Source organism: Schistocerca cancellata, chromosome 3, assembly GCF_023864275.1.
Source record: "Schistocerca cancellata isolate TAMUIC-IGC-003103 chromosome 3, iqSchCanc2.1, whole genome shotgun sequence".
Classification (NCBI taxonomy): Eukaryota; Metazoa; Arthropoda; class Insecta; order Orthoptera; family Acrididae; genus Schistocerca; species Schistocerca cancellata.
The window spans coordinates 319,712,427-319,724,897 of record NC_064628.1 but is presented as its reverse complement, the minus strand read 5'-3'; the positions used below and the strand labels follow the sequence as shown (position 1 = coordinate 319,724,897).

The 12,471-nt window shown below is 40.1% G+C and overlaps 1 protein-coding gene across 1 annotated transcript in view; it reads left to right on the top strand.

Moving 5' to 3' along the window:
* The window catches only part of LOC126175013 (serine/threonine-protein kinase RIO1), a 121,153-nt gene extending 110,533 nt beyond the window's left edge, over positions 1-10,620 (top strand). Inside the window, exon 10 of the mRNA XM_049921500.1 lies at positions 9,889-10,620. Within this exon, the coding sequence (XP_049777457.1) occupies positions 9,889-9,981 (93 nt within the window). The 3' untranslated portion in view covers positions 9,982-10,620. The remainder of the gene's footprint in view (positions 1-9,888) is intronic.
* Positions 10,621-12,471: the final 1,851 nt, after the last annotated feature.

Here is a 12,471-nt window from a genome sequence, read left to right as displayed (position 1 = left end):
GTCACAATTGTTCACCATTTGGGATATTCAAAGGTTTGTTCCCGCTGGGTCCCTTGTTGTCTAACCGAACACCATAAAGAGCAAAGGAGAACCATCTGTGCGGAATTGCTTGCTCGTCATGTGGCTGAGGGCGACAATTTCTTGTCAAAGATTTTTACAGGCGATGAAACATGGGTTCATCACTTCGAACCTGAAACAAAACGGCAATCAATGGAGTGGCGCCACACCCACTCCCCTACCAAGAAAAAGTTTAAAGCCATACCCTCAGCCGGTAAAGTCATGGTTACAGTCTTCCTGGGACGCTGAAGGGATTATTCTGTTCGATGTCCTTCCCCATGGTCAAACGATCAACTCTGAAGTGTATTGTGCTACTCTTCAGAAATTGAAGAAACGACTTCAGCGTGTTCGTAGGCACAAAAATCTGAACGAACTTCTCCTTCTTCATGACAACGCAAGACCTCACACAAGTCTTTGCACCCGAGAGGAGCTCACAAAACTTCAGTGGACTGTTGTTCCTCATGCACCCTACAGCCCTGATCTCGCACCGTCGGATTTCCATATGTTTGGCCCAATGAAGGACGCAGTCCATGGGAGGCACTACGTGGATGATGAAGTAGTTATTGATGAATTTCGACGTTGGCTCTGACATCGACTAGTGGAATGGTACCGTGCAGGCATACAGGCCCTCATTTCAAGGTGGCGTAAGGCCGTAGCATTGAATGGAGATTACGTTGAAAAATAGTGTTGTGTAGCTAAAAGATTGGGGAATAACCTGGTGTATTTCAATGCTGAATAAAACAACCCCTGTTTCAGAAAAAAAATGTGTTGCATTACTTATTGAACTGCCCTCGTACATACATGGCTACACTCCATACAAATACGTTCAGAAACGACTTCCTGACATTTAAATCTGTACTCGATGTTAACCAATTTCTCTTCTTCAGAAACGCTTTCCTTGCCATTGCCAGCCTACATTTATTTCTTCTCTACTTCGACCATCATTAGTTATTTTGCTCCCCAAATAGCAAAACTCCTTTACTACTTTAAGTGTCTCATTTCCTAATCTAATTCCCTCAGCATCACCCGACTTAATTCGACTACATTCCATTATCCTCATTTTGCTTTTGTTGATGTTCATCTTATATCCTCCTTTCAAGACATTGTTCATTCCGTTCAACTGCTCTTCCAAGTCCTTTGCTGTCTCTGATAGAATTAAAATGTCTTCGGCGAACCTCAAAGTTTTTATTTCTTCTCCATGGATTTTAATACCTACTCCGAATTCTTCTTTTGTTTCCTTTACTGCTTGCTCAATATACAGATTGAATAGCATTGGGGATAGGCTACAACCCTGTCTCACTCCCTTCTCAACCACTTCTTCCCTTTCATACCCCTTGACTCTTATAACTGCCATCTGCTTTCTGTACAAATTGTAAATAGCCTTTCGCTCCCTGTATTTTACCCCTGCCACCTTTAGAATTTGAAAGCGAGTATTCCAGCCAACATTGTCAAAAGCTTTCTCTAAGCCTACAAATGCTAGAAACGTAGGTTTGCCTTTCCTTAATCTTTCTTCTAAGATAAGTCGTAAGGTCAGTATTGCCTCACGTGTTCCAATATTTCTACGGAATCCAAACTGATCTTCCCCGAGGTCGGCTTCTATCAGTTTTTCCATTCGTCTGTAAAGAATTTGCATTAGTATTTTGCAGCTGTGAGTTATTACACTGATAGTTCCGTAATTTTCACATCTGTCAACACCTGTTTTCTTTGGGATTGGAATTATTATATTCTTCTCATACATCTTGCTCACCAGATGGTAGAGTTTTGTCAGGACTGGCTCTCCCAAGGCCGTCATTAGTTCTAATGGAATGTTGTCTACTCCCGGGGCCTTGTTTCGACTGAGGTCTTTCAGTGCTCTGTCAAACTCTTCACGAAGTATCGTATCTCCCATTTCATCTTCATCTACATCCTCTTCCATTTCCATAATATTGTCCTCAAGTACATTGCCCTTGTATAGACCCTCTATATAGTCCTTCCACCTTTCTGCTTTCCCTTTTTTGCTTAGAACTGGGTTTCCATCTGAGCTCTTGATATTCATACAAGTGGTTCTCTTTTCTCCAAAGGTCTCTTTAATTTTCCTGTAGGTGGTATCTATCTTACCCCTAGTGAGATAACCCTCTACATCTTTACATTTGTCCTCTAGCCATCCCTGCTTAGCCATTTTTCATTTCCTGTTGATCTCATTTTTGAGACGTTTGTATTCCTTTTTGCCTGCTTCATTTACTGCATTTTTGTATTTTCTCCTTTCATCAATTAAATTCAATATTTCTTCTGTCACCCAAGGATTTCAACTAGCTCTCGTCTTTTTACCTACTTGATCCTCTGCTGCCTTCATCAAACCTGATATAATACAGTACTGGTGCTCCAAGGAAATTTACATCCCGAAAACCACACTGAAAAGCTTAATATCAGGTCGAGGTCTACTTCATTGGGAATTCGGACATACGAATGTGCACTTTAAGTATGCACTTTAAATATGCACATTCTAATGTTGTTCACGAAATTCCAGTGCTCTTGCAGTATCCTCTGATGTCTTGTTTCTTTTATGACATAATGTACGATCTTTCAATGTTTTACATGTACATACGTACGGGCTTCCTACGTCATGATAGCTACCCAAGCGTGGTGTTCAAAAACCAACAGGGAAGCGTTTCAAAATCATATGAATAATCGATAGACAAACGTGCGCTGGATGCTAGGCGCTTTGTGAAACAAGTTTTTTTTTCCTGAAGAATATGAATTTGGTGCCCCATTTTCCCGGTAGCATCTAGTTGCTTGCTGCAACTGCTTGCACAGCCAACAGCCACATTCCTGTAGCCAGAAGTGGGAGAATCTACTACTCAAAAGTGACTCAACTGCGCATGCGCACGAGCCCGCGCGTAACTGCTAAAACAAATCAAATGTAAACCGTTGCGACTTCATGCTCATTGGAGGCAATTTGTTCTTATGAAGCACTGCATAGTCTTCCTAAAACCTTTGACACATTTTCAATTAGCAGACGCTTGCATGAGCACTGTGTGTCGTTGCTGTATATGGCACATTTCCTTTGCAATTTAAGTTATTTTCGTTTTTTTCTCTTGTTTATGTTTTATTGTTGAAGCATTATTCTCCAGTAGTGGGATACAGTAATATCCTTTGTTAAGAGTTTCGGTTCTTACCAGTCAAAATTACAAAATTTTCCCGCGCGCTGTTCGGGAGTGGAATGGTAGAGAGATAGTATGATTGTGGTTCGATGAACCCTCTGCCAAGCACTTAAATGTGAATTGCAGAGTAGTCATGTAGATGTAGATGTAGTTGATTTTTAAATGAGAGTCAAAGTAAATATCCTTTTATGTAAGTTGAACTATGTGCAAGAATGTACCATGAATTTATTAAATCACAGAGCATTTAACAGTGATGTTTCTGTTGGCTGACTACATCACATGTCCTACGCTCTGAATACCCGCTGTCATTGGCTGGCGAGATCACGTGACATGAGCTACGAACGGCCTACAAAAAAAGTGCGGTGAAATCTCGATTTCAAATATCCCGAAAGTAACATGCGGTGTTTGGTGGGATTCCAATGTATACTTCTGTAATACGAAAAAACGCATCGTACATGTTGCTGCACATCGAAGATGTTTCCAAAACATGTCTTTTTCCCTGAGTTTCGATTTCTAAAGTGCCAGGAAATTGTACGCCCGTGGGGGGTGCGGCCTGGTGTCAATACCAGGTGGCTATCCAATCTGTCTGCAGATGCCACTGCCTTCAGATCGGAGTGTTCCTGCCGCCAAGATAACCACCGGGTCTCGACACAGGGCAGCGCCGCCGCTGCCCCACTACCACTACCACTACCACTACCACTACCACCACCACCGACGCGGTACCCCCTTCCGGAAGAACGTGATTGGGCAGCCTACAGTAGGGGACGACAGCCAAGCAGCTACATAGATATGCAAAACACAGCATCCCGACACTTCGCCAGAAGATGATAGGTACAAAACTCATTGAAACGTTGGGACAAGATGACGCAACCACTCGGATGATAACCCAAGAAGAATTCTTCAGTGGAATACACCGAGAAAGACTGCAATTGCATATAGCTGCCATACATTTATTACAGCTCATTTTCATTACAACTGAAGACTTTGGTTGTTTGCCCCCCCCCCCCCCCCCCCCCCTCTCAGCAGATCCCAGACTGAGATTCATTGGAAGAATCCTAAGGAAATGCAATCCGAAAACAAAGGAAGTAGGTTACAGTATACTTGTTCGCCCACTGCATGAATACTGCTCAGCGGTGTGGGATCTGTATCAGATAGGTTGATAGAAGAGATAGAGAAGATCCAACGGAGAGCAGTGCGCTTCATTACAGGATCATTTAGTAATCGCAAAAGCGTTACGGAGATGATAGATAAACTTCAGTGGAAGACTCTGCAGGAGAGACGCTCAGTAGCTCGGTACGGGCTTTTGTTAAAGTTTGGAGAACATACCTTCACCGAAGAGTCAAGCAGTATATTGCTCCCTCCTACGTATATCTCGCGAAGAGACCATGAGGATAAAATCAGAGAGATTAGAGCCCACACAGAAGCATACCGACAATCCTTCTTTCCACGAACAATATGAGACTGGAATAGAAGGGTGAACCGATAGAGGTACTCAAGTTACCCTCCGCCACACACTGTCAGGTGACTTGCGGAGTATGGATGTAGATGTAGATATAGTACTTGAGAGTTTGTGAAAGGAACATGAAACTACAATTTGAAAGATTGCATTCAGTCCACCACAAGGGAGCAAAGTATAATGAACAACAAAAAGTATGCAACAACAGAGACAGCTCACACACAGAGTTTGTGGAAGATGAGTTGTATCTATTGTTTTCAGAGTTGCGAAAACGCACTTGACCTCTTAGCCACAAACAATCCAGAGCTAATAGAGAGCATCATGACTGATACAGGGGTTAGTGATCACATGGTCGTTGTAGCTAGGCTCAATACCATTTCATCCAAATCCACCAGAAACAAGCGCAAAATAATTTTACTTAAAAAAGCAGATAAAGTGTCACTAGAAGCCTTCCTAAGAGACAATCTCCATTCCTTCTGAACTGACTATGCAAATGTAGACGAGATGTGGCTCAAATTCAAACATATAGTAGCAACAGCAATTGAGAGATTCATACCGCATAAATTGGTAAGAGATGGAACTGATCCCCCATGGTACACAAAACAAGTCCGAACGCTGTTGCAGAGGCAACGGAAAAAGCATGCGAAGTTCAGAAGAACGCAAAATCCCGTAGATTGGCTAAAATTTACAGACACGCGAAATTTGGCACGGACTTCAATGCGAGATGCCTTTAATAGGTTCCACAACGAAACATTGTCTCGAAATTTGGTAGAAAATAGGAAGAAATTCTGGTCGTATGTAAAGTACACAAGCGGCAAGACGCAGTCAATACCTTCGCTACGCAGTGCCGATGGTACTGTTATCGACGACTGTGCCGCTAAAGCGGAGTTATTGAACGCAGTTTTCCGAAATTCCTTCACCAGGGAAGACGAATGGAATATTCCAGAATTTGAAACATGAACAGCTGCTAGCATGAGTTTCTTAGAAGTAGATACCTTAGGGGTTGCGAAGCAACTCAAATCACTTGATACAGGCAAGTCTTCAGGCCCAGATTGTATACCGATTAGGTTCCTTTCAGATTATGCTGATACAATATCTCCCTACTTAGCAATCATATACAACCGCTCTCTCACCCATAGATCTGTACCTACAGATTGGAAAATTGCACAGGTCACACCAGTGTTTAAGAAGGGTAGTAGGAGTAATCCATCGAACTACAGACCTATATCATTGTCGTCGGTTTGCAGTAGGGTTTTGGAGCATATACTGTATTCAAACATTATGAATCACCTCGAAGGGAACGATCTATTGATACGTAATCAGCATGGTTTCAGAAAACATCGTTCTTGTGCAACGCAGCTAGCTCTTTATTCACTTGAAGTAATGGCTGCTATCGACAGGGTATCTCAAGTTGATTCCGTATTTCTAGATTTCCGGAAAGCTTTTGACATAGTTCCTCACAAGCGACTTGTAATCAAGCTGCGGGCCTATGGGGTATCGTTTCAGTTGTGCGACTGGATTCGTGATTTCCTGTCAGGAAGGTCGCAGTTCGTAGTAATAGACAGCAAATCATCGAGTAAAACTGAAGTGATATCAGGTTTTCCCCTGGGACCTCTGCTGTTCCTGATCTATATAAATGACCTGGGTGACAATCTGAGCAGTTCTCTTAGGTTGTTCGCAGATGATGCTGTAATTTACCGTCTAGTAAGGTCATCCGAAGACCAGTATCAGTTGCAAAGCGATTTAGAAAAGATTGCTGTATGAGGTGGCAGTTGACACTAAATAACGAAAGGAAATCTGTTGGAATTCAATTACTCGATAAATAGTACTATTCTCAAGGCTGTCAATTCAACTAAGTACCTGGGTGTTAAAATTACGAACAACTTCAGTTGGAAAGACCACATAGATAGTATTGTGGGGAAGGCAAGCCAAACGTTGCATTTCATTGGCAGGACACTTAGAAGATGCAACAAGTCCACTAAAGAGACAGCTTACACTACACTCGTTCGTCCTCTGTTAGAATATTGCTGCGCGGTGTGGGATCCTTACCAGGTGGGATTAATGGAGGACATCGAAAGGGTGCAAAAAAGGGTAGCTCGTTTTGTATTATCACGTAATAGGGGAGAGAGTGTGGCAGATATACGCGAGTTGGGATGGAAGTCATTAAAGCAAAGACGTCTTTCGTCGCGGCGAGATCTATTTACGAAATTTCAGTCACCAACTTTCTCTTGCGAATGCGAAAATAGTTTGTTGAGCCCAACCTACATAGGTAAGAATGATCATCAAAATGAAATAAGAGAAATCAGAGCTCGAACAGAAAGGTTTAGGTGTTGGTTTTTCCCGCGCGCTGTTCGGGAGTGGAATGGTAGATAGATAGTATGATTGTGGTTCGATGAACCCTCTGCCAAGCACTTAAATGTGAATTGCAGAGTAGTCATGTAGATGTAGATGTAGATGTAGATGTAGTTGTCATGGGATGTTAGGGTGGGGAGTGTGAAAGGGTCAGTTTGTGTGAAGCACTTGGAAGTAAGATAAGAACAAACATCCTCTTATATTAGGAGGTGCCTTGTTATACATTAACTTAGTTAAGAAGTTTGGTTTGTTTCTCAATGTTCACTTTGTTGATTCGTTTCTTGTACTTGCAAATATTTGTTTTTATCTTTTTGAATCCTTTAAGGTAACTTGCCAGTGAACAGCTGGAAAAACAGTAAGAATTTTCATAAAGTTTATGAGGGTCTAACTACATAATGTGAGCTCTGAATACAAAGAAATTTTAGGACAATGAAAGTGTTTTAAGGATGAAGATTTTGGTATAAGAATAATTAGAATAGCTTTGATATAAACTTTATTGTATAAACATTTATGTCAGTCAGTAATTTAAAATTTTTCCTGCCAGTCTTTGTTTGAAGTGTATAGACTTATTAACTCCTTTTCTTAGATGCTTAAAACTTTGTACACACATTTATGACATTGTTATCTAAAAAGTAGATACAATCAACTGATTTCAATCAATAGTTTTTATACTATAAATACATAAATTAGACAGTCAATAGTAAGGTAATTTTTTTTATAATTAATAAGGGTATATTTTTCCTCCGGGTGATACTAAGCTGGTGTCTGTAGTCTACTTTTCTCCAAATGGTGGCCTGAAATATCACAAAAAATTTCAGACCTCTAGCTCAAATAGTTTTTTTTTTTTTTTCCATAAAATAAACATGTCAGAAAATTTGATTCCTTGGAAACTCAGTTTAAAGGTACACTTCATCTGTTACTCACCTCTGTTGTTCTTAAAACCCTCCAGTTGCATAATATCCTTGGTTTGTATGTTCCTCATCTTCTCTCTTCCTTTTCTTGCTCCTCTGCTATTCTGGCCTCTTTAGTTATCTCAAGAACCTAGTTTTCACCTTTGGCCAGGAATCAGTTGCCATCAGTGCTTGTCTCATATTGAAACCAGGAGTTAATCCCAACAACTCTAAAACATGAATCACATCTGCTAACTGCCCCATCATTAAAGCAAATAACTGCATCTATTACACCTAATCTCATGGTATTGAAACGAACAAACACAGTTTTAGGCAGGTGTTCCCAAATTACAAAGTTGAAACTTTCATTAACGTTTTGTGTCTTTCCACGTAAGCACCATGACAATAGTTTAGTGTCACTTACGTCCCTGTATATGGGCTTAATTGCTTCCAATACCTCATATGGCAGGCAGTGATTGCTTTTTTGTATCCACACCATGTCGCAGAGAGCATGCTGTGGATGGTCATCCATAGAAGCTTCATGGAAAAAGGTAGCCCATACTGCTTTTTTCATGGCCTCAATATTGTCTCTATTCCTTCTTATGGCTAAACCATAATAGAGCTGCAGTTTGTCCACCTCTTCCTTAGTAAGACAACCCGACCACCAATTGGTTTGCCATCACTGAGCCTTTTCCCCTTCATATCTTTTGTTAACTTATGTAAACGTGTGCCCATCTCCAAGTTACTTCACATACCGTACACCATAATTCTCTTCTGACCTTTGAAATATTCTGAGAACTCCCTCCGATTCCATTCCACCACTGTACCCAGAAAAATTCTGAACACAAACATGATTCTGGTTATTTCCTTTGCAACCGTGGCAGTACTTTCATACATTATATGTCAAATCACCTTTCCATTTTCTAGGGATGTTGCAGTGACAACACAATTCAATGATAGGTGACCACACTTCTGCCATGTCCCATGAAAGGCTGCAGCTATATTCTACTGCTTTCTTCACTGACACAACACTCACTTGACCAAGACTTACAAGAAATAACTGTGTGTACTTCCCAAATCTTGTAGGTGGGAGCAAATTCATGATAGCACGAAATGTTTGATCTTCCTTTCTACCCTTCCCAATACACCTCATTCCATATGCAAGTCTGATATTTGTGTTATAAACTCTTCCTTTGCACAATCCAGAAGAATACCCAGTTTTAGTTACCCCACAGAAATCACAAAACACTTGTAACTTACTAACCACACCTTTCCTGCCTTCAAAATCTTCGACGATTTTAATACCACCTTTTCCACAAAGCATACACACAGCAGCATTCTTTAGAAGCAAACATAAAGCGCTCAATTCAGCAATTATGTAAACACTTTCAGTTACAGTGTTTTGATCATATTTTATAGAAATGTCACTCTGGGTACTCAAATATTGTAGCTTCTGTCTTGAGACACTTGGTGGAGTTGACATAACATCCAGTTGGTTTGTGGCTGTAATTACAATCTCTACTTTCCCACGAAGTAAACCGATTACCATAAAACTTACGTTTTCCCATTTCAAAACACTTTTTTGGAGGCATAACTACTTCGGAGAATGACACATCACCAACAACTCAACAACGTACAGAAGTTTGAACACAAACAACTCTTGAAAACCATAGGTATACAAAGGAAAACAAAGGAGCATTGGAAAACATGTGTGCTAACAGGGGTGCTAACTCAAAACGATTACGCAGTGTATCTTTTCGAAGTGGCAAAATAATAATGATGCCATTTGACATCCGACCACAGCGGCAACATGGTCATTGCCGCATACCAACATATATTTAAATTTGTTTATAAAGATGTTCCCGATGTCCAAATCGATTTATTTAATTACCAGTTTGTTCACAAAACTCTAAATATTGATTTAAGATGGAAAAAATTCGAATTTTTGAAGCAGATTCACTAGCAAGTGACCTTACTTCCATTAATGTTCCAGGCAAGAAAGAAGGCTATCAAGGAACAACAGGCTGAAAAGAGGAAAACAAAGATGAAGAAACATGTCAAAAAAAGACTACTGAAGAAGAAGTGAATTTTTCTTTTCAAATGCTCAGCTTAATTGTATTGTACAAATTATTGTATCTATATTTTTGTGAATATGTTTTCATTCATAATGGTTTCCAAGTACATAAAATTCTCTCTTCTGCAAAGGAAAATTGCTGCCAGGTAATGTGGCAGCCTTACTTCGTATGATCCCTTAGTCACTATCATTATAGAATATATGATCAGTATATCATTCAGTATGCTTAATTTCATATATGGGACATGTAATAAGGATATAAAGTCCAGCTCCTCACTTGTTGGGTAGTAGTTGATACGTTCTCCTCCCATGATACTTTCATTGTGTCAATAATGGAGAGAAATGTGTGTAACGTTTTTAGTCTCATAGCTTAATGAAACTTTTTAAAAGCAGAATAGATCTCTCTGTACACTTGTCTGTTACTCAAATAATCACCTGATGTAGAGGTAAGCAGATACAATTTTTCATTGTTGACAGATTGAAATAAGGCAGCTAAAGAAAATAGATCGTGGTTAGTAATTTCTTTCAGAAATTATGTGAATATTGCATGCCAAGATTTTCAGAATGTGTGATGAATACTGATCGTACAATATGATTTGTAAAATATATATTTATAAAATAAATAAACTGCCATAAATAAAAAATTGAGAATATTTTATAACAACTGTGCCTAAGTATGTAGCTCCTTCCCTCTCCCCATTTTTCTCACTCCCACAGTTCTACTTCTCCTAGAGGGCATCTGTTGCTACATTGCACTGCAATGGTCAGTACTGATGGTGACTCAGTGTAATTTTTACTAAAATTTGAGGTAATTTAAATATCCAGAGCAAGTTTCCTTACTATGGTAGTGTATATTACTAAAGCAGTCTCAGGCATGTTCTATTGATGAGAATTACTTAAGGCTCTCATTATTAAAGACAACATGTATGCAGTTTGTGTAATGTTCCTTGATGGTGTCTTGACATTTCCCAGAGTGGGCCGATGTTTAATTGGGTGAAAGATGTTTCAGAGTGGTAACTTCGTTCTCAGATGCTACAAGCCAGGGTTTAAAGTTTCATTTGTATCTCTCTCTCTCTCTCTCTCTCTCTCTCTCTCTCTCTCTCTCTCTGTGTGTGTGTGTGTGTGTGTGTGTGTGTGTGTGTGTGTGTGTGTGTGTGTGTGTGTGTGTGTTGGGGGGGGGGACCAGAACAGAAGCAACAGTATCCTCAAAAAATCAGTCTGAGGGCTTCAGGAAAGCTATAAGTAGGTCACCTATGCAAAGGCTGGCATAAAAGGTCCTTAGTAGTCTACCACATAATGTGTTTTCATGTTATATTACTGCATGTAAAAACTGTATAAGTGAGAATAATTATTTTTGTATCTTGAATTCAGGTGATTGTTGAGGAACTGACAAAGAAAAGGCTGACCATTTAAGTTCAGAATAAATCTTGCATCCTGGAGAGTGAGTTAAGGATGACAATTTTTGATTGACAGCAAACCTAAATGAGCAAGGGATCAGGGAGTCTGTTCAATGTCGCTTGAAGTTCTCTGAGGAATCTTGGAGCTGAAAGGTTTTGCAGGCTAGGAAACGTGATGAGAAGACATAAATGTAGGAAAATTAATTAAAGACTAAGATGCCTGAATATATTGAGATACAGTGAAAGCTGTACTGAGGCATGTCTGAGAGGAGCGTAACCTTCCACAACTATTCTAATCAAGCAAGACCTAGTCCAAATTCTAAGTCATGACCCTGCAGCTGAGTGTCACAGAGACTGTCAGAAGCTGGTCACTCAGGAAGATCCTTCGGAGCTCTCCGTTCCTTGTATTTTATAGCCTTTGATTGTGTAATAGTTGCTGCTCTTATTTCCCCTCATGTACGGCTGTTTATCATCAACTATGCAACTGGGTGCCTTGGTGCCCACACCCATCATCAGTTAATGTGGTACAGCTTTGTAGCAACGGTAAGACTCACATGGTTATGGCTATTCTTAATCAATATGATGCAGCTTTGTAGCAACAGTGCTACACTCCTGTCTACGACTTTTGCAACATAATGATACTTAAATCTACAACTATACTCTGAAAATCATCATTTTGTGAGATGTATGTAGGAGGGGAAGTGTGTTTCATTACACTTCCTGGTATGTAAACTTGGTATTTTAATAATATACCTCATCATGATGCCCTATGCCTCTCTGGTAATGTCTGCCTCTGAAATTTGATGAGTACTTCCACACTGTGCCACTCTTTCCCACTCCCTGTCTATTAATTATACTTCGCAAAAGTCTGACTCTGAGGAGCAGCACTAAAGAATCATTATGTTAAGGGTTTTGTTAGCTACTAAGTGAGTTTAATTTCTTTTGGACCCTTGCAATTGATCTCACTAGTATCTGTTTCCCCCCCCCCCCCCCCCCCCAACTAATTGTATATGTTTCTTCTAATAATTGTATATGTTCTACCTACATCTATATTCTGCAAACCACTGTGAGGTGCTTGGTGGCAGAGGGCACATCCCATTGTACC